This window comes from Strix uralensis, chromosome 7, assembly GCF_047716275.1.
Source record: "Strix uralensis isolate ZFMK-TIS-50842 chromosome 7, bStrUra1, whole genome shotgun sequence".
Classification (NCBI taxonomy): Eukaryota; Metazoa; Chordata; class Aves; order Strigiformes; family Strigidae; genus Strix; species Strix uralensis.
Window position 1 is genome coordinate 34,998,505 of NC_133978.1, and position 20,938 is coordinate 35,019,442.

General features: G+C 46.3%; 1 protein-coding gene across 1 annotated transcript; it reads right to left on the bottom strand.

The window, feature by feature from the left end:
- Window positions 1-1,151: 1,151 nt before the first annotated feature.
- VAX1 (ventral anterior homeobox 1) lies at window positions 1,152-6,801 on the bottom strand. Its single transcript, XM_074874052.1, has 3 exons — window positions 5,482-6,801; window positions 3,472-3,659; window positions 1,152-1,705 (listed from the first exon to the last, which is right to left on the bottom strand). The coding sequence occupies exons 1-3, from the start codon at window positions 5,717-5,719 to the stop codon at window positions 1,163-1,165; spliced, it is 969 nt and encodes a 322-aa protein (XP_074730153.1). The 5' UTR covers window positions 5,720-6,801; the 3' UTR covers window positions 1,152-1,162.
- Between the last annotated feature and the right edge of the window lie 14,137 nt (window positions 6,802-20,938).

Below are 20,938 nucleotides of genomic sequence, written 5' to 3' on the forward strand. Positions count from 1 at the left end.
TAGCAGTAAGAATTATGAAGAAAACAAAAAAAAAGTGTTACATAGATGTATTTTAAAGTACAAAAATAACAATAAAAGATACGCTTTTTATATTTTACGTTCGTTTTAAATGAAGTGTGAACGATATACGAGAGGGTTATTTTAGGAGGAAGGAAGGCTAAAGATTTTTTTTTTAATTTAGATTCGCATTGAAATTATTTGGAAAAATCAAATAGAAAAAAAAAAAGAAAAAATACCATCGCAACAGATCTGGACGCAAATCGAGTCGCGACTTCCATTATTTATCTGCCGATTTGCTTTTGCAGATAAGGTCCGCAGGACTGGCCCGTGGGAATGGGAAAAAAAAAAAAAAAAAAGAAAAAGAACCAAAACAAACAAAAAAACCCCGGGGCGTTGTGTTATCTCGAAGGGAGAGACAGTTTTACTGAAAATCTCTGCAGCCACTGGTTTCTGTCTCCCCGCTTCCTGCGTGTATTTTCACGGCAGTCCGTTCCGGCCCTTCCCACATTCAAGATTTATGGTGAAAAAGAAAAGTTGCTGGACGTTTTCCTGGCGGATGTTAAGGGCAACCGGCAAGGGGACTGCAGTGCGGGGAGGGTGGGGGAAACGGGGGCCACGGGTGGAGCCCCCAAACCTTTGTGCTTAGGAGTCACTGAAGTCTGGGAGGGAGGAGGGGGGGTAAAAAGAACCCGGGCATCACCTGGCAGCTCCGTCCTCCTCTCTCCGCAATCGTTCTCCCTCGCTGGGCATTGGCTCCAGCCGAGCCGAGCCGTACCCCGGCCGCTCTCCCTCTCCGTCCCTTTCCTAACGGTGTCAAAGCAAACGAACAGACAGACAACCCTCCCCCCCCAGCCCCCTCCCCGAACGGCCAGGCGGGCCCCCGGGCCGGCGGGGCAGGGAGAGCCGCGGGGGGCAGCCCCCGCTCCCGCCGGGCCCCGCGGAGGTGCCCGCAGCCCCCGCGCCCCGGCCCCGCTCCGCTCCGCTCCGCCCCGGCCCGCGGAGGGAACCGCGCCGCGGGGCTTGGAGGCGGCGGCGAGGGAGGGAGGGAGGGAGGGAAGGAGGGAGGGAGGGAGGGAGGGATGGGGGCCGCCGCGCCGCCCGTCCCATAAATACCGCCACAAATAGAGACTATAAATATAAATACGGGGGAAGTTACTTAGAGTCAGTCCAGTGCTTTTTTCTCAGCGCTTTCTTTATTGTTGGTCCGGGAGTAGGGCTCGAAGGCGGACGAGCTCAGGTAGCGGGCCGACAGTTCCTGCAAGTTGCCCGCCAGCGAGCCGGCCACGGCCAGGGGCGCGGAGGAGAGCCGCCCGGCCACCGAGCCCAGCAGCGCGGGCACCGGCAGCCCGAACAGCCCGTGCCCGGCGGCGGCAGCTCCGTGCAGCGCTGCCGGCGGGGGGGGTCCCGCCGCGCTGCTGGCGGCCGGCGGGTGCGGGGACCCCCCGGTGGGAGCCGCCGCCGCCGCCGCCGCCGCGGGGCCGGTGCCCGCCGCCAGGCCGGGCCCGCGCAGCGCCGAGCCCAGCGCGCCGGTGGCGCAGGGCGGGAGGAGGCCGGGCAGCCCCGGCGGGGAGAGCAGCCGGCCTTGCTCCAGCAGCCGCAGGACGCTGCAGGTGGCGGCGGTCTCGGACACCACCGACCGCAGCTCCGAGTCCTTCCCCTGGTCCTTTTTCTGCTTGGTGCGCCGGTTCTGGAACCAGACCTTGACCTGCGGGCCGGGGAGAGAGGCAGGGTCAGCGGGGACACACACACACACACACACACACACATGGGGGGGGGGACGGGACGCCCCCCCACACACACATACAGCCAGGTACCCCCCCAGGACCCCGGCCCGGCCCCGCAGGGCAGAGCGGGAGGGGTCCGGCCCAGGCACTTGGTAGCGCGGGGCGTTTGAAACACGCACAAAGCGCCCCCCCCGCAACCTGGCTGCTCCCCGACTCGGGGCTGCGCCCAGGGCGGGGGGGGGGAGCGAAGGGTAACCGGGAACCCTTAACTTTTTTTATCGAACTTCATCTTTAACCTGATCCGTCTAGTTTTACCCCATTTTACGGCACGCCGGTAGTTCTCCGGCAGCCGGACCCAGCCCTCTCCACACCGCTTTATTCTAAGGCAGCTCCGCCGGAGCCCCCGGGCGCGCCCGCGGGCCGGACCGCGCAGCGCGGCGGCGGTGGCCGCCCCCCTCGCCCCCCTCGCCCCCCTCGCCGGGACCCCGCACGCTGCCACCGCCACTGCCGCCCGCTCGGGTCCAGCCGCCTTTCCTGGGTGTAACAACAGCGCTGCGCTGCTTTCCCCATCTCCCGTCCTGGAGAGTCTCTCTCCCGTCCCTACCCTTTCTAACAATATTTAACTTTAAAAAGGAATCCTGGAAGCCTCTCGGGGGGGGGGGGGGGGGGGGGGGGGCGGGGGGGGGAAAGCAAAAAAAAAAAAAAGCAACAAACAAAAAAACCCCACCAAACCAAACCAAAAAGCACCAAAGTACCCATGGCGGTTTCTGTAACCTACGAGCTATTGAACTTGTCATTCCTATCCGGCAGGGGAAGGAAAAAAGCTAATTAGCTTGTCAGGGGAATTTATTGTTGTATGATATTTTGCAGAAATATGAAACCGGCTTTTAGAAGTTTGGTCTTTTTAGATGCTTCCCCGCACTCTCGCATAGTTTTAACCGGCCTGACCGCCCCCGCGGGACGGAGGGGCGATCCTCCCCCTCGAAAATACAAGGACTCAAAATACGGCCCAAATTTCAGTCCCGTCCCCGGATCTCCTGTACTCCGGAAAAAGCGCTCAGACCAAACGTCTCCAACCCAGCAGCCCCCAGAGGAAGGTGCCACCCCCCCACCCCTCGGGTTTTAGCAGCTGTGTGCCGCTTGCTGCGGGCTGGGGGCGGTTCGGCCTCTCCTTGCCTCTCCCCGGCCGCGGCAACGCATCCCCGCGCCCGGGGGCAACCGGCACCGGCACCGCAGGGCCGGGGGCACCGAGCCCCGGCGGGACCAGGGCCGCTCCCTGCGGGCCGCCGGCGGTGGGGGCCCGCGCCCCGGCCCGGGGAGGGGTCTGGCTTCGTGGCCAAACTCCCGCGGACCCCTCGGGCCGGGCCGCCTCGCCGTGCGCAGACCCACGCGGATGTGTGCGGGGACACGCAAGGCCGTGGGACTCTGCCGACAGAGTCCCGCCCGGGGTCCCCCCTTCCCTGGTGGCACACAGGTGTAGGTCCCTCAGCGGGCCCCCCCACACCCCTCCCCGACCGGACACGCGTGGGCACCTCCGGGGCGGCCTCAGCCTCTCCAGCGGGCCCGCGCCCCTGCCCGACACCTTCCGGGGCCTGCGCGGTGGCGCGCAAGAGGCGCGCAAGGGCCGCGGGGCCCGCCCACCCGTGGGGCCCAGCGCGCAGGAGAGATGCCCGGGCCGGGAGGGGGGGGTCCCGCGGAGGGGAGGACAGGGCAGGGAAGCCGGGGCTCCCCGTCCCGCTGGGGCTACCTGAGTCTCGGAGAGATTGAGCTGGCGGGCGAGCTCGGTGCGCTCCCGCCCCACGACGTACTGGCAGCGCTGGAACTCCATCTCCAGGCGGTAGAGCTGCTCGGCCGTGAAGGAGGTGCGGGTCCGCTTGGGACGGTCCAGATCAAGCCCCTTAGGCAGAATAATCTCTCTGATTGAACCTTTGGCATCTGGCAAAGAAAGGCGCAGTCAGCTTTACACCCAGGCAACCCTCTTCTCTTCTCTTTTTTTTTTTTTTTCCCTTTTTTATTTTTTTTCCGAGGGAAAGAGCCGTCGCCGGAGCCTTCAGGACCAAGACTCGAGTCGGGATGGAGCAGGGTCCCTGAGGCTGCGGTACTGCACCTGGCCACTACATCCAAGGAAATAAAAAAACCCAAAACCAACAGAGAAGGAAGGAGGGGGCGATGGGGGCCCAGGGCTCTGGAAATAATCCCCTCATCCCGTTTAAAAATTGGCTTGAATATGTTGCACTGACAGTAAGACGCTGCAGCATCACCCACGGCCCCTCGGGGAGGCTGGGGAGAGATCCTCCAGGCCGGGCTTTGTGCCTGGAGTGCAGGGCTACTCTTTGTTCCCCCTGGGCTCCGGGTTAGGGCTTGCTGGAAGCCGCCCCACACCCCCCGCAACCCCCAAAATATAAAACCTCCTTATTATTTTTTTTAGAGCAACTTTCCCATGCAGGGGAAAAAAAAAAAAAAAAAAAAAAAAAAAAGCAGGCAGGAGCTTTCAGGACATGGGCAGCGCTGCCCCCGAGCCCGCTGCCTGCCCACCGTGAATGTGGGGACACCTCCAGCCCACCCAGCATCCCGGGGAAAGTATCGCCGCCACCGCTGCTTTGGGGTTTTGGCAAAGAGGAGAAGACGGAGGCGGGGGGGGAAACCCAAACAAGGCACCAAACAGCCCACAGAAACCGCACTTTTCTGGTAGCCCCGACCGGAAGAAAGCGGGACAAATCTTATTAACACGACTGTCAAGCTAGAGCCAGATTCATGTTACATTAAAGCCCTTCCCAATTTTGCTTTCCGTAATTTTACCTCCTCGGTACGTTTTAGATCAGAGACAACCACATCATTTTAATTTGACCCCTCTCTGGGTCAATCGGTCGCGCAAGGATTAATTATTGTTTACAAGGCCTGCTTCGCACTAATTTTGTTCCGATTCTGTTCTCTCCCTTCTCCCCCCAACCGCACCTTAATAAAACTCAATTTTCTTCAGGTTTTTGTTTGGGTTCTTTTTTTTTTTTTTTTTTTTTTTTTTTGAGGGGGTAGGAATAGAATGATTTAATTAGTTTAGCCTGGAAGGGAGACGAGGATTGAGGAAAATTAAGCGTGTAACTATAAAAAAAAAAAAAAATATTACAAAGCCCTTCGTCTTTCCTCCATTCATTTTAAGGCTGATGGCTACTTCAAACCATCCCTTTATGCTGGGATGCTGGGCGCGGGGAGAGGGGGGACAGCGGGACACCCTGCTCTCCTGAGGGGACCTTCCTGCCCGCTCCGACAGCCGGGCGGGAACCGCAGCCCCGCGCCATTGTACGCGGCAGCGGCTGGTGGCGGGCGGGCTGCGCGGGCGCGGAAGGAGCGCGCCCGGCCGGCGGAGCAGAGCCGCGGCCCCTCCGAGGGAGCGCTGGCCCCGGCGAGCTCCCCGCGGGGACGGGCACCCCGGGAAAGCTGCAAAGCAGGGGGAGGCGGGGGGGGGGAAGGGAAAAAAAAAAAAAAAAGCAGGACTGGCCCGGTGCGTGGCAAAGCCGGGGAGGAACCACCGCGGCTTAACTTTCCCCCGAGCCGCTGGCGGAAATTCACCGAAATAAAGCCGGGCTGGAGCGGGGCTGCAGGGCAGAGCCCGGCGGGGCGTGGGGGCTCTCCCCCGCAGCCGGAGGAAGGGCTTTCAGCCCAGGGACGGACCAAAGGCAAAGCAACAAAATAAACGCATCTCCCGGGCGTGAACACAGCTCACCTTCCCCCACCCTCGCGAAATACCTCAAACTCATACCTCTAACTAGGATCCTCCTGCAATAGTCCGGATCAGCCGAACTAGATTTACTTTTATTACAGTCTTCCGTAGCTGCAGAGGCAGAAAAAGTCCCTTGCTGATCCTTCAAAAAAGAAGTAGAAATATTTCCTTCAGACCCTTTGCTTTCCTTGCCCTCTTTATGTCCGTTCTTCGAGACCCGGTTAGCTTCAGTCTCTGAACTGCATCTAACGTCCATTTTGTCTTGTTTCCCAAACATGTAGTGCAATAAAAACAAAACAAAACAAAAAAAAGCCAACAACAAAAAAAAAAATACAGAAGAGTAGAAGAAGAAGAAGAAGACGAAGTCTATGCTGGATATTGCACGGCTTAGGGTCAGATCGGTGGGGATCTGTAAAGCACCTTGAGTAAGGAAGATCGGGTTTTATCCCACTGGAAAAGCAGCGGCTTCCTCAGTCCCAGCGTCCTAATGTGACTGTCCAGCTTCCCAGAGCGCCCAGTGATCAGGTACTCAACAGTACAACTCTAAAATGATTTAATGTCTGCCTTATTACAGAGACATGTAGTTGTTAGACACACAGAGGGACGCGCACTCGCTGTTTCAATTGATTACGGGTAATTTTGCAGCCTCCACATTTAGGTTACCTCATGAATACACTAAATTGTTTGGATAATATATCAGATCGTAATGGATGGTTTGTGTGCTTGTCCCCAATCAAGTAGAGTTTAGCCAGTGAATAAACTGAAATGATTGGTCTTGCTTTCAGGAAACACACAATCAAAAGACTGAGACTTCCAGAAAAAAAAAAAAAAAAAAAAAAAAGGAAAAAAGGGGGGGGGAGAGGGGAAAAAAAAAAACTTTTGACAAGATTCACCCTGAATTGTTAGCACCATTAGCAGCCATTATTAACTTTCTTCAGTATGCCTTTGACCTCCCGATTATATAGTGGCTTTCTCCAAAGCACGCCAAATAAATCTGAATAAAGCTGCTACGAAGGGCTGGAAAAATGCAGTTGTAGGGGGGTGAAAAAAAAAAAAAAGCCCCCTGAATTCTAAACAAACAAACAAATCCCCAGCACGCACACACACAAAAAGTTCTTCCTTCAAGCAGATCTTTCCAAGGAAGCAGGTTATCTTGGCCAGCAGAAATCCTCCTTAACACATCTCCCCACAGACAGCCATCTTAAACTCCTACCTCTCCTTATTTCAGTCCCGATACTTGCTTTTTGTGCTTCTCCCTCTGTGTGTGTGTGTATGTGTGCGTGCGTGTGTGTGTGCTAATTCTGCACCTTCGCAAACACTGAACCTATTCGCAGAGCCTGCTCATTGAAAAAAAAAAAAAAAAAAGAAAAAAAAAAAAAGCCAGCTTTGTGTGCAGTGGATCCAGGAGGGGGGAGAAACGGAGAGGGGGAGAAAGAGGGAGTGAGGGAGGGAAGGAGGGAGGGAGGAAGGGAGGGAGGGAGGGAGGGAGAGAGAGCCCGTGAAAAATCTCAACTGCGTGATCCACTAAAGGAGAAAAAAGTTTTACTCTAGCTATTTCATTGTCTCTGCTACAATATCTTTGAGAACCGCAACAGCCAGTAATCCAATAAGACCATTGATTAGGCTACAATGATTCAATTCAAGCAAATGGCCTTGTGCAAAGAGCATGCTCCAGTCCTTCTTGTCACCTTGCAGGGCAGAAGCCCTCTTCATGCTGCTCTCCTTATTCATTCCTTTATGGGAAATGTAGAGCAAAAGGAGTGAAAGATGGCAATTATCTAATTGGACTATTAACAAACAATTCTCTGAGTGTGGCTGTCTGGCAGTGGTTCTTGGGCGAGGTGAAAGGCCACATGTTGCACTGGCCCCATTCACAAAGAGTTTAGGGGCCTGAGAGGGAGAGAAAGAATTTTCCCTGAGAATTTTTCACACAAACGCTGGAGTATCCATCAGGCGTGCTCCTCACTGCCTCCTCCTCCGCCTGCCTGGGCCGCTGCCTCGGAATTTTAGCCACCTGAAGCAGGCTGGGGGAGCCATGCGTTTTATCGGTGGGTAAGAGCAGAATGCGGTGTCCTTGCCAGGGTTGCTCAGCCCCACGGGTCTCATCCTGCTCCCGCCGGAGGAATAACAGCCCTTGCCCAACGGGACCCAGTCTTTGTCCAAGGCGGTGCAATGGAGTGAAGGATCCAGTGCTGGGGCCTAATCGTCATAAATGAGAAATTTAGGGGAGACAAGAAAAGAAGGGGGGAAAAAAAGAAAAGAAAGGAAGGGAAATGAAGGGAAAATAAGAGAAAGAAGAAGAGGAAAGGAAAAGAAAGAAAAGGAGAAAAGAGAAAATAAGAAAAGAAAAAAATATAATAGAAAAATAGAAAAGAAAAGAAAAGAAAAGAAAAGAAAAGAAAAGAAAAGAAAAGAAAAGAAAAGAAAAGAAAAGAAAAGAAAAGAAAAGAAAAGAAAAGAAAAGAAAAGAAAAGAAAAGAAAAGAAAAGAAAAGAAAAGAAAAGAAAAGAAAAGAAAAATAGAAAAGAAAAGAATATAATAGAAAAATAGAAAAGAAAAGAAAAGAAAAGAAAAGAAAAGAAAAGAAAAGAAAAGAAAAGAAAAGAAAAGAAAAGAAAAGAAAAGAAAAGAAAAGAAAAGAAAAGAAAAGAAAAGAAAAGAAAAGAAAAGAAAAGAAAAGAAAAGAAAAGAAAAGAAAAGAAAAGAGGATAGCAGTTCATAGATACATTTCAATGAGTTGTCTCTAGTGGAAATCTTAAATCTTGGTCATGTTTCCACAAATCACAGAATACTTTATTTTTATTACCATTGCCCAAAAAGTCAGATTGAGATTGAGGAGGTTCCCCTAAGATTTTCATCAAGCCCTATCATTTCAACTATATTTATACATACAACTGGACATAAAATGTCCTTATTATGGGCCAGGTTTTATTTTTCTTTACAGCCAATGCATCTCAGCAATCTCTGGTGGTCTGTTGTTATTAGTTACTACTCGTATGGCAGTCATACCCGGGGGCCCCAAATAAATCACAGCCCCATTGTGTAAGGCTTCATGCAGATATATAGAGAGGATGGAATGAGTTCATTTCCTCCATGAATTTGCAGTGCTGTGCAAAGACCTGTTGTGTGAAGGGATGCTCGTGAAACAGTACATTTAAGAGAGATTTGGTCCTTTCAGGGAGGGTGTAACAAGTGGATGCTGATTAGTGAGAACATTTTTCATGTAACTGAAGTATAGGTTTGTGTTTAGCAGGTAAGCTTTGTTGTGTGATATACATAAATGTATACATGTGTTTGTATGCACAGGCAAGGTAGTATCAACAGTCCTGGCTGGGCACATTTGTTCAATGCTAAATAAAACAAAGTTCTATTTCAAACATTTTTAATATAACAGATATTTTTTAGACAGAATAGGCATAATGATTCCCATAAAAGGTCTACTGTGAAATACAGAGAACAATTATAATTATATTTACATAGGTGTGTGGGAGTATGTATGACATTTCCCCCTATGTTTTTCATTATGCTAATGTTGCTAATGTCTAGGCATAGGCCGTAATAATAAACATGGAGCTATTGAACTCAATTACACTGTTTGAAGCAGAATATTTGGAGATTAAATATTGTATTTGTGTGATAATCTGGATTTATTTTTTTTTTCAACAAGGACCTGATCCAAAGCTCAGTAAAGGCCAGAGAAATTTTGTTCCACATGTGTGATATCTTAAGAAATGCATTGCAAACCCCTTTTTGTCCATAGCAGTCAGTGCTATGAAAAGGCTTTTCCCTATTAAATCAGTTAAATTTGCTTTCACACGTTATGAACACAGTACCATTGAAGATCTGGAAATTCAAATAATGAGTCTAATCCTGCAGCAAACTTGCAGTGAACAGACAAGTCTATCCACACACAGCTGAGTTACTTTAATTGAGGTCCACTCATCTGCAACAAATAGCAAAGTCCAGACCAGCACTGGGAAATTCAAAGTTTTACCATTTATAAAGTCAACATTTTCATTCGTCTAATGGTCACTAAACTTGCTGTCACCTATTCTCACTTATTTTTTCTCCCAGTAGACTTAAAATAAAGCATTCTTAAATATTATGTTCTTTCAGGACATAACATGTCCCCCTCTTACTGTCATAACTCCAGGGATCTCTGTAGCTTCAGCACACTTACGTCTGCATTCATGTGCAACTGGATAAGCAGATTAAAGGTTACCTCTTTTCCCTTCGAATAGTGCTTAAAAATGACTTAGCACACTACACAGGTACCCCCTGCCTCTACTTTGCTATGTAGCCTATCTTGCTGTTTTTCAAATACAGTTTTATTAGTTTCTATTAGCATGTAGAAAACTGAAAACTGTTTCTCGTTGACTACCACTATTTATATTATTTTTATCTCTATTTGATGAGTAGGAAAGATACCCATTATTGCTACTACTTCCTAAATTCTTCTTTGTCAAATATTTCTCTCCTAAATTCTCTTTAAGGCTTGCATGCCAAGGTGGTTATAGCAGTCTGAGCATGGTGCTAAGTTGCTATTGAGCTTCAGTGCATATGCTTGAAGTTAAAAGATTAATCAAAAGGATCCTGTGTTTAATTCACTTAATTTACTACATAACATGGATTCCTAGCTAAATGATATTCTTTATGAGTACAACCTTTTGTCCACTTGGAGAGTCAGCTCTTGCCCTCCTTCGCTAGCTCTGCATTGCAGAGTCATCCTAATAGACTTTGTCTTTGGTGGGTGTTTACAGGTCTCAGATGAAGAGGAAAACAGAGCCAGCCCAGCACTCCCAGACGGGTAGGTTAATCTAAATATCTAACAACCTGCTCTGCTGTTTGCGACAGGCACCCATCGCTGCCCAGCCAGAGTAAATGGAAGAAGACGAGTAATAGCTTCCCCAGCATCCTCCCAGCCCTGAGCTAAAAAGCCATAGATCAGAGATCTGCTGAATCAAATGACTTACCTCTGTGTTTAATAGCCCTAAGTAGATTTTCCTTCCATTAATTTGCCTAATTATTTTGATTCAGATTATTTGCTTTTGAATTTACCCATGCATTTGGCAAGGAGCTGCTAAGCACAGTTTTTGGATACTTGTTTAGCAGAGGGGATATGAACTGGCACTTTGGGGCTGAACATCTTCCTGGTTAATTCCAATTAACAGAGAATATGACAGTTACTCATAATGATAGATTACATGTGGAAATGTCAAGGACTTGCTACGAAGAGGTCCTACCACACATCCAGCACCCTTGGTCACTGTTAAAGGCAAATGAAGGAGAAACAGAAAACTTCATTATTATGTGCACAGATGCTACATTTCTCTTGGAGAAGATGTTTCTGTCCAGTGTGACTCTGTGAGTGGAGAAGAAGATGATCTTCATGAAGACAGGAGGTTCACCAAAAGGTTCACCATACAGGACTCAGTGCTGTGCTAATCACCAGGAACTTTGAGCACCTTCTTCAAACAAAATGCACAGTATAATTAACAGCTCTGTTGCTCTTGCAATTATTCACTCCTAGGGAGGAAATTGCCATACAATTTAAGATGAACCCTGGAAATTTCAGCATTATACATACTACTGTGTATTCAGGGAACATTTAAGAGGTACATGCTAAGCCCTTAGTTAAAGATGGTAATTTGTTCTAGTGGGAATTGGCTACATCTCCTGCAAGTGAGCCTAGAAAATGGTCCTCTTCCCACACAGGTGAGCAGCATCCCTGAAGAACAGCACCAAGAAAAGGATTGAAGTCTTTGACTCAGTTCAGCTTTCTGTGTGAAGTGGAGGATAAGGCTATCATGTTTGTGGTAGTCTACATGGCTAGAAACAGTAATAATTCCACTTTCCCAGGGAGTCATGCCTGGGTACATTTGTGTTGTTCAATGGCATGTGGGTCCCTGGATCATGATATAAATGACATCACATGGTGTGTCTTATGTGAAACTAACTATCACGGGCTCACAAGAACTCTAACAGGTACAACAGCAAGACAAAGACAATTTCTCTCTTTTCCATCATTTTTTGGTATGAAATAGGGATGCAGTTCTGTTTCCAAACAGGCTTCATCAGCTCTTATGCAGGTGTGTGTCCTTCATGCCAGTGCCCTATATATTCCTCTTTGAGCAAGCGTTCTGCAAGACAACTGTTTAAAATAAATGAGCATATCCAGAGCCCTATTCAACATAAAGTTGTTCAACAACAAGATAACATGTTATTACTTGTAGCTGTTACATTCCCATGCTTTGCTATACTCCTGCTTACTAGCCTGATGCAGAATACAGAACTAGCTGCTTCTTAATTTTCCTGCATACTTTGCCAGTAATTGCAGTATTGTCTCTTCCAGATACTAAACTACGCTTATTGGCAGGACTCAGCAGTGCTGTTCTGAAGGCCAGTAATAATGAGCATGGGTATCACACGTGTATCATGATTAATCACGTTGTGGTCATTATGAGCTGCCCCTTACAGTTATCAATCTGGACAGTAGATTAATGCAAAGCTTCATTGCCTGTATCATGCCCATGGCATATGCAAGCCATCTGAACAATGGTAAGACATGATTCTTTTCATGAGGGAAAACTGTGAATTAAGAGGAAATACTGTTTGTTCTCTGACAGCAGATTGAGAGCCTTTGGTTTCAGCCTCAGCTGTGTCACTGACTCCCTCCATAACCACCAGCACCTGAACACTTGAACTCCCCCTGCCTTCATTTCACCCTCTCCTGACAGGGCTATTAGCTTTGCCAACTTTTCTTGAGCACTCATGAGTATTTATCACCTCAAAAGCTGTTAGCCCATGAGCCTTTACTATCAGTGCTAAAGCTCTTGCAACCCTGTTCATTCCCATAGTCAATACAAGTAAGCTTGAAGGTTTAAAATGTGCAAGAGGAGAAATTCTCAAAAATGACATATTCAGAGGAGTAGATATGATCTGTACTCTTTCCAATACTTGCAGTTTTCACACTGAAGACCTATGCATCAAAAGAAAAAAAAAAAAAGAATATTTGGACTTTGGGTTAAAATGATTCAGTGCTTTCATTTTGAAAGCTTAAGTCAGATTAGATTGAACACAAAGCATGTCTCAAATACTCATAATCATGGTCTCAAGGAGCCAGGGGAAGGCTGTACAGGACAGTCCAGCTGAGCTGAGTCTGTTTCTTAGGTACCATCTAGTAAATAGAGTGATGTGAGAGATCAGAAGCTGTCTCTTTATTCTGGAGTGAGATAAACTCTGCATCATCCCAAGGCTGGCACAGTATGGTAGCCAGTAGACTTAGTGAAAATTTTCTTGAAATTATATCTTTTGATTTTTTAATTGCTCTTTTTACCTTATTATCAAGTACTTCTCCCATGTGAAAATGGGAAATGTCAACAGAAGCCACAAGTACAAACCATAACCAAAATAAAATCTGGTTTGGAAAAGTTTGTGTACCTGGGGGCTTTGGTTACATCCAACAAACAAGAGGCTAAATAAGAAATTATTGAACTATAGGTCTTGAAGGTTTACTCATAACACAAAGAGAAATGTGGCCACGTTTACGGGAAGTTTTTGGACTGAATGTGTAGCTTGAATATGGGCAGGATTTTGTTACCTGAAATATAGTAATATTTCAGATGGACACCTGAAGTAATGGTTCAAGATAGTTCCTAATACTTTGTCAGGGAAGATGATGGAAAAGGTAGGCAAAAAATCAGTGCAGTTTGGTTTGTTAAAACCTGTCAGAGATTGTGGATTGGTTTAGGGTGACTTCACTTTATGGTGAATACTTTACCTGATGGATCTAAACACACTGGGAGGCTGAGCATCACGATGGCAGACAACTCTGAACATGGCTAAATGCAAGGTAATGCAAATCATCAGTGATTAGCTGTATAGCTCAAATAATCTGATAAACCCTGAATTTCCAGGAATCTCTGAGGAAAAAGAACCGGCACCAGGAGTCATCAGTGTCTAATTTAACTCAATCTATAGTAGCAGCTTCAAAAAAAAAAAAAAAAAAAAAAAAAAGATTATTTGGATTTATTAAATAGAGAGAGAGCAGAATGCCAAAAAAACATCAGGATAACACAGGATTATGCCATAAATCCACATTAACTCTGTGTTCATTCTTTTTATCCTCTTCTCTTGTGAAGTATATAGTAGAATCCAAAAATATTCAAGAAATAAGAATAAAAATAATTACAGAGTTGCTAGGATTAATACATGAGAAATGGTAAAGTCTAGAATTATTTTGCTGGGAAGGAGAAGATGAAAGTGGAGCTAATTATGGAAGTCAAAATTCTCAAACACATAGCATTGGACTTCCTTTTTATTTTATCACATGAGAACAAACATCAGGTTAAATTAAAAAGCAGTAAATTTGGAATGAAAAGTAAATGCCCAGACACATGTTTCATCACCTATGGGAGCTGCCATTGCAGGAGGTTACTGAGGCAAATACCTTGGCTTGATTTTAAAGTGAATTGGACATTGTTAGGATTACCTCATTACAAGAGGTTGAAAACAGCAATCAGCGTGATTGAATCTTACACCCCAGGCTGGACACTGATCACACGAAGGAGTGATGCAGCAGAAGCACATTGGTTTGGGGTTTAGTTTGTTCTTCCTTGAAGTATCAGGAGTGGGATATTCTGTAATAGATCAGAAAGACTGATGACGTTGGGTAGGAAAAAACTATAGTAGTACTTTTCGGATAGCAGTTAACATTACTGCAACTTGTGCCTCTGGTAAGAAAAAAGTAAGAATGTGATCAGTGGAAGAGACAAGCCATTTGGCATAACCACATTGTAGGGGAGGTGGGAAAGAATTTAGTGAAACCATTTTGTCTTAGGTGTCTCTTCTGTGGAAAGCACATTTTATCTTGAGCTTCAGCATTAGTAGGAAAATCAAAGGTATAAGGATTATTGGCTCCAAAATATGCCTCTACCAAGCAAATGGACACTTGGTCACTAGTTTTGTGCAAGGCTGAAACTTCAGAGGTAGAAAGGTACAAGGCATATCTAATATACTGTGAGGTTAAGGGAACAAGCTGTCTTCTGCTGGTACATTACCCCAAATGCGGAGGACACCTCAGCAAGGGATGTTCTGTAAAGCCGAGGGATGTTCTGCAAAGTCTGTTGAAGTCTGGAGCACTGTCAAATGCTTTGGGACTGTGCTTTGCATTTCCACAGAGAACAGGCAAGGACAAGGAGGAGAAGAGCAAGAAGAAAAAGAGATCTTTTGTACTGGTGGAGTCCAGCAGATTCCTTTGACAAAAGGATCTACAAAATTTGGAAGTCAAGCTCCTTGGGCACCTTTATGGCAGAAGGTGCACTCTCTCTCTGGGTGCAAAAGAAGGATGATTTATTATGTTTTCAAGAAGAAGACATCCTGGAGTCTGGATCTATGCCGGCTGATTCTAACATTCTCTTTTGCTGTTGCATGGGAAGAGTAGTGCTGGGCCCACAGTAATTGCACTGTCCGGAAGAAATAATTTGGGCAGAAATAATTTGGGCAGAAATATGGCAGTAGTAGTCTTTCTACCATATCACTCAGTTTCCTGTTAATGGATATGAAGGGGTTTATACATTGTTATTGTTTTGCTTATTCATTTATGCAAGAGAGTGATACAAATGTCAAATAATACTATGTTTCTAAAGACTGGGATATTCCTAGGATATTGTTTGGCTATTTCTTTTGCTAGGATGTTTCTACCACCCAATAACACAAGAAAAATGAAGTTATATTAATAATATCTAGAATCCCCCTATCTGTTTGTGCTCCTGATGGATTAGATGCTGTGCAAAAAGACTGAGTATGATTTAAGACATTTACAACCTGAATAAGACTAATTGGACAAGAGAAGAAATACGGTTATTTTGTTTTTATAGATGGAAGAAAAAAGAAGTACAGAGAATGCTGTGTTTTCCCAGTGGTGTCAGAGGTACTGAATGAGATCCTCAGGGCAGTGTTCTAACTCTAAGACCATCCTTCAAGAAAAGAAAAGAAGTGTTCAGGAAACAGGTGTTATTCAGCAGGGAAGCTGAAAAATTCCCAAGGTCCCATTGTTGAGTTCTAAGGTGTAGAATTGATGTTACCCACTCGCTGCCTTTTAATATGGCACATGCAACATTCATGTGATGTGTGAAGGACAAATGTTTGGCATGTTTTCAAAGGGCATGTTCTTGAACTGCTTACTCAGATCCCCACGTACCAGGTAAGAGAAGCAGAGGTCCGGCTGTAGCAGCCTTTTCCAGTTCAGGAAGATGCACAGCTCTAAGGATCAATTCTAAGCTCTTCCATGGAGATATGGTGCTACTGATGTTATTAAAACTGCTCTTGATTTAGACTCCTGTCAGATTAAGGTCAACTCCAGTGACTGCTCAGTTAGGAACATACTGCCTGGTTAGTATGAAGCTGTTCCAGACAATTTTTTGTCTTAGTTTAATCTTTTAGTCTGTCATACCTTCATTTCCTCTGAATGAAGAGCAGAATTGGACCTTTCGGTGTCTGTCTCCTTTTATCATGGGAACTAATTCACCATTGTGTTGGCAGCTCTCCTACTACTGTCAATGGGAATTATGTACCTTGAATGAAGGAGAATGAGGCCATAACTGTTTAAGAATTATGCTATTAAGACAGCACAATGTGTTTTATTTTTATATAGAGCATTACATATGAAGAGTCAAAACCACTTTGGGGAGAAAAGGGATAATAGACTGTACTTCACAGAGTTGTTTGGAGTGGTGCTCTGATTCAGAAGGAAAAGGACAAATGACTGTAGAGATGTGAAGAGAATAGCAGAAAAGCTGGACCTTCAAGGCAATAAAGCATCCAGCAAGTTTCCCGACAGAACAGACACGGCAAAGGGGAAATGGAAAGAGGATCTACTGAAAAGAGCTAAATGTCAGCTGGGCAAAAATATGAAGTTGTTGTAGAACTTCAGGCTAGAGTAACCCCCTCAGTTCTTCTCCCACCAAACACAAGCCAAACACAATTTGCCTTGAACTAAGCACCACATCTCAGTGTCCGTTTACACAGAACATATTTTCTCCCTGTTATCTTCTGAGTCCACCTGCTTGTGTCATCTCAAGACATGAGATGCACCGGGGAGATGCTGCACGATGCAGCCACCCACAGAACGCGCCACCGCAGTGTCCTGCCGGCACTGACTGGGGGGAAGAGCAGGAGGCAGGGCAAGATGGGCAGCACAGAGCCATGCAGTCCCATTTGTTCCTGTACAGTCTTTCCAGTTAGGGGAGCGTATCACCCACTTGCCCAAACTTGTTGACACTGTCTTATTGGCAAGTTGCTATTGAGTTAGGCTGCAAGCCTGAGTGTGATGAACGGCCATGTGCTATGTTGTGGGAAGGCTGCTCGATCTGAATAGCTGCTTCCTTATCAGATGGAGTGTCAGTTGTTGAGCTGCATGGGAAGGCACAGGCAATGGTCCTTTCAAGCAAATGAATGCCACATCTGGATTTCTTTTCATTTCATTATGTTCCTAACCTTTGTGTACCTCCCTCCCATCCGCTTCCTTTTGATCAGGATCCATCCAGTTGCCTGCAATCTGACAGGAATAAAAGGGACATGTGCTTGTGTTGCAGCCGTTTCCTCGCCTGCAGCTTGTGCAGAGGGATGTGAGCCCACTTCCAGGTAGCTCCAGCCCCGCCAGCAGCATAGCAGGCACAGCACCCTGCCCGGGCTGGGGTCAGAGGCCTCGGGAGCTGCAGGTTAAAACTGTAGCAGGGCTGAGTTTGCTGTATCTGACCACCGGCCGTGGGTCTACGTAAGCTGCAGTCGCTCAAGTAGCTGAAATATAGATGAGCCCAAAGGCTGTCTCCTCCTCTAGGAGGAAGTCTCCGGAGGATCTGGAAATATGGCATGTGCTACATCTCCCTGCCTGCCTTCCACCCCACTGCCTCCCAGACACTTCCTCGCTGCTCTGCACGGCTGGGTGCTGACACGTCTGCTTCGGAGGGTGCTTTTCAGCTATGTCAAAGCCCTACCTGCAGCAGGGTGGGTGGGCCATGCCTAGCAGGCAGCACGGGCCCTGCCAAAGGGGTTTTTAGAGCAGATGAAGTGTCCAAACAAACCAGTCCAACCCAAATGCATTTCATAGAAAGGGCCATCATACAGATGATCGCCTCAAACATCACCCTCGTGTTGCACTGTGGTAGTTAGTTTGATTCACTGGGATGATTTGGCTGTCGCACCTGCATCTAGAGCTCAATCATTAAGAATAGCAGGGCTCATTCTCAGTGATGCTAAGAAATGTCTGTACAAAGTTGCTGTTTGATTAATTTGATCCCTAGGTCATGTGGAAAACTCAGAGAAACATATTTTTGCCCAACTCGATGTTCAATCAATAATGTCTTCCAGCTTCATTTTTTCCATAGAAGCAGCTTTTGGCATTTTCTATTATCAAATCCCTGTCAAAGCATTTACTAGGCAACTGCCGTAAGGTAAAGGAAATATTTATGGTCTTCATTTTTGCAGAGGTGAGATGGAGCATGGGCAGGTGACTTCCCTAAAGTGGGATATTGAACTTGTAACAGCGCTGGAGTGGAGCCTTGCAGGGCTTTGCTACTCAGTTCTGTGTTTGCAGCACTTCTGTCCTGAAGCCCCAAGTAAAACAAGTCAAACAATATGGACTCGTAACATTTGAAATAACCAATGTGAATCATTAAAAAATATTTGTTAGATGTTGGGATTTCCCTTTTCACCCTCTTTTAAAATAATATTTTAATATAAAATCCAGCAAGAATGCTCTTCCACTATATACAAAATTTGAAGTCTACTATTGAAATGAAATGCAAATAAAACATTCAGAGTTCCAATACAGCAAAGCACTTAAGTATGTGTTTATCTTTAAACACATCTGGAGCTCCATTGACTTTGACAGGACTACTCATATGCTTAAAGATAAGCCTGCTTTTGTTGGATTATGGCCCTGAGGATGTAAGTGCTGGGGGAATCATTTTCATGCTCTCCAGAAAGGGCTTTAAATCACTTTTGTTTAAGGAGAAATAACTGGTTGGACGTAAACATACCTAACAAACCAATAGATCAAGATTAACTTTTATGTTGAGCCACTTGACATCTCTAGAAATTACTTACTGTTGAAGTTTGGTTCTTAAAGAAAATAACGATCCAATTATTTTTTAAATGAAATAGAGCTGTAGGAAAACCTTGATACCTCCACGTGGGAATTTTGTTCAAAAAAAAAAAAAAAAGGAGAAGAGAGACATAGCCATGTTAAAGCGAATGCAGTGTGCATGTCTGAAGGGCAGGAGAGTTAGGTGGATTATTAGATTTCAGCACTTGAAAGGAGAAGCGGTGTGGTACATAATAGGACTTTGACAGATCGTCTGCTGTTGGTTTTGCTGTTTTACTGGTGATGCTCTGAGATCAACAAAACAGACGGGCAGTAGGGCAATGCAGCCCTAAAATATAACAGTTGGCTCAAATACGGTATCTTTCATTTGTGGATGTTAAAAAGTCTAATCTAAAGTCCTTGAAATCAATGGAAATGCTCTCATTGACTTCAAGGAGCTTTGCCTCAAGCCCTGCACCGCTCATCTTGCCACACTACACAGGCACTCAGGTCTGCTCAGACGGCATCTGGCAGGGTCAGCACTGCGCATCCCCTCGGAAGCAGCACAGGCACTGGGGTTGGGATCTAACCCTGTCCTTGACATACACACCCCTGCACTTGAGAAAAAAAGTGGAAACAGCTCTTCTGTCCCCGAGTCTTTGTATGTTTTCACTTCTTCCTGGTCCACTGCAGGCTGTGGGGACTCTGACATGCCGGTGCGGTCCCTACAAGCGAGGCAGCGGTGCTGCCTCCTGCTTCTCCATCACCTCCCACAGTCCCTGCGTACCACTGCTGCCTGGGGTCTGGGGACTGCATGGCAGGTGCAGCCCATGCACTTCAACTTAATTCCTTCCCAATGGTGCTTGAAATCATAATAATAAAGAGCAGTTGTCGGTGTTGGGTTTTTTTTAAGTAAAAACCAGAACTGTTAATACTTCATAAAAACATTGCTTTTTAGACATTGTCAGCTCTGCTCTGTGCCTCGTCAGGAGTCTAGGTCAGAAAAGCAATGGGAAATACAAGATAAGAAAGCCCTACCATCTAGGCCAAGTACAGCAATATAACATCGCTTCAGCGGTAATGACAATGGAGAAGGAGCAGAATGCTGTGGTGTCCTGCTGGCAGCTAAATATGAAAGCCAAAGCAGAGACATTTATAAAATAAACAAGCATCAGGGAAGATGAGACAGTTATTACAGCACAGGAAATAGTGATCTTTAACAACAGTCCATTCCAGTTTCTCTCATTGTTATAGAAATAAAGTGGTGTAAATGAATGCTTTGTCTCATGTATGTTTTATTGTTTCTCAGGCAATTACCAGACTGTATTCCATTTAGTCTAGGGGAGGGAATTGCACGTCATCCGATTGGAGAACAGTTTGCAGGGGCAAGCAGGCCAGGAGGAGATATCCCTGTTTCGTGTCTAAATCTGTGTAGTCTTCTGACCACCAACAAAAGCGATAGGTCAGACCGTATCACACCAATGTATGATGTAAGCAGTTTTACGTGACGACAGAAAGATGTGCCGCAGCATGGTGACATCATTTAGGTGGCAGAGCTTTGGTTAAGCAGTTTCTGCACCAAACCCCTGCACATCGTCATGCTGTGGCTGCTCTTCCCAGTGGTGCTGGTTATAGCATTAACTATCTACGTGATGAAGCAGATGGAATAAAACAACGCCCAGAAAATGGCTGGTTTCTCCCAGTTAGAGTCCTCTGTGTCTCTGCTGTATCAGCTGCACAGGTGGGGGGGTGCTGGAGGGACAATTGCAAGGGGATTACAGTGGGGTTGGAGACAGGGATAGGAGATCCCTATGTCAGGAGGAGTTCTGCCAAGGAGAGGGTAAGGGGGACCATACCTTAGTCAGAGGGTAAAATTACACTGAGACAGTGATGCAAAATGCACGACCCTGACACAGAAAGCCCCCATATGCTGCCATACCATAAATTTGTTCTCTATGGGGTACCAGCCCTGCATAAGTGTTTCACAGAGAAAACAGCTGTGAATGCAGACTGGGGCCAAAACAGAGAAAAATTCCAACTTTTCCTATCACTTCAGTGAAAAAAACCTGCAAGAAAGATTACGCTTCTTGCCATCAATGTGCCAAACAGGGGGGAAAAAAGAGCAAGAATTTGGACATAATTAAGCAGTCAAGTTCCTGTCTGGAATGAGGCCCAAGCTGAACCCGCACTCTTTTATTAACCTTCTGTAGAGGAAAAAAAAAGACATTAAAAACATGGTAGGGTCATGGTGACAGGTGTACAGATGAAGAAGAGAGAACACATATTTAAGTTGTCAGAGGGATGTGTGACTTAAAGCTATGGGATAAAATAAAACCTAAAGAAAGAAAATACAGTTGACCATCAGAAAACATTTTCTAGCAACCTTTTAAATATTCTCTCTCTTTTCTGAGC

Bases quoted from the DNA above. Each gene is read 5' to 3' on its own strand.
- VAX1 (XM_074874052.1), bottom strand. From the start codon at position 5,719: ATGTTTGGGAAACAAGACAAAATGGACGTTAGATGCAGTTCAGAGACT. The intron at 3,660-5,481 runs GTATGAGTTTGA...TTTCTTTGCCAG, and splicing joins CAGGAGGATCCTAGTTAGAG to ATGCCAAAGGTTCAATCAGA. The intron at 1,706-3,471 runs GTAGCCCCAGCG...CCCGGCCCGCAG, and splicing joins TCAATCTCTCCGAGACTCAG to GTCAAGGTCTGGTTCCAGAA.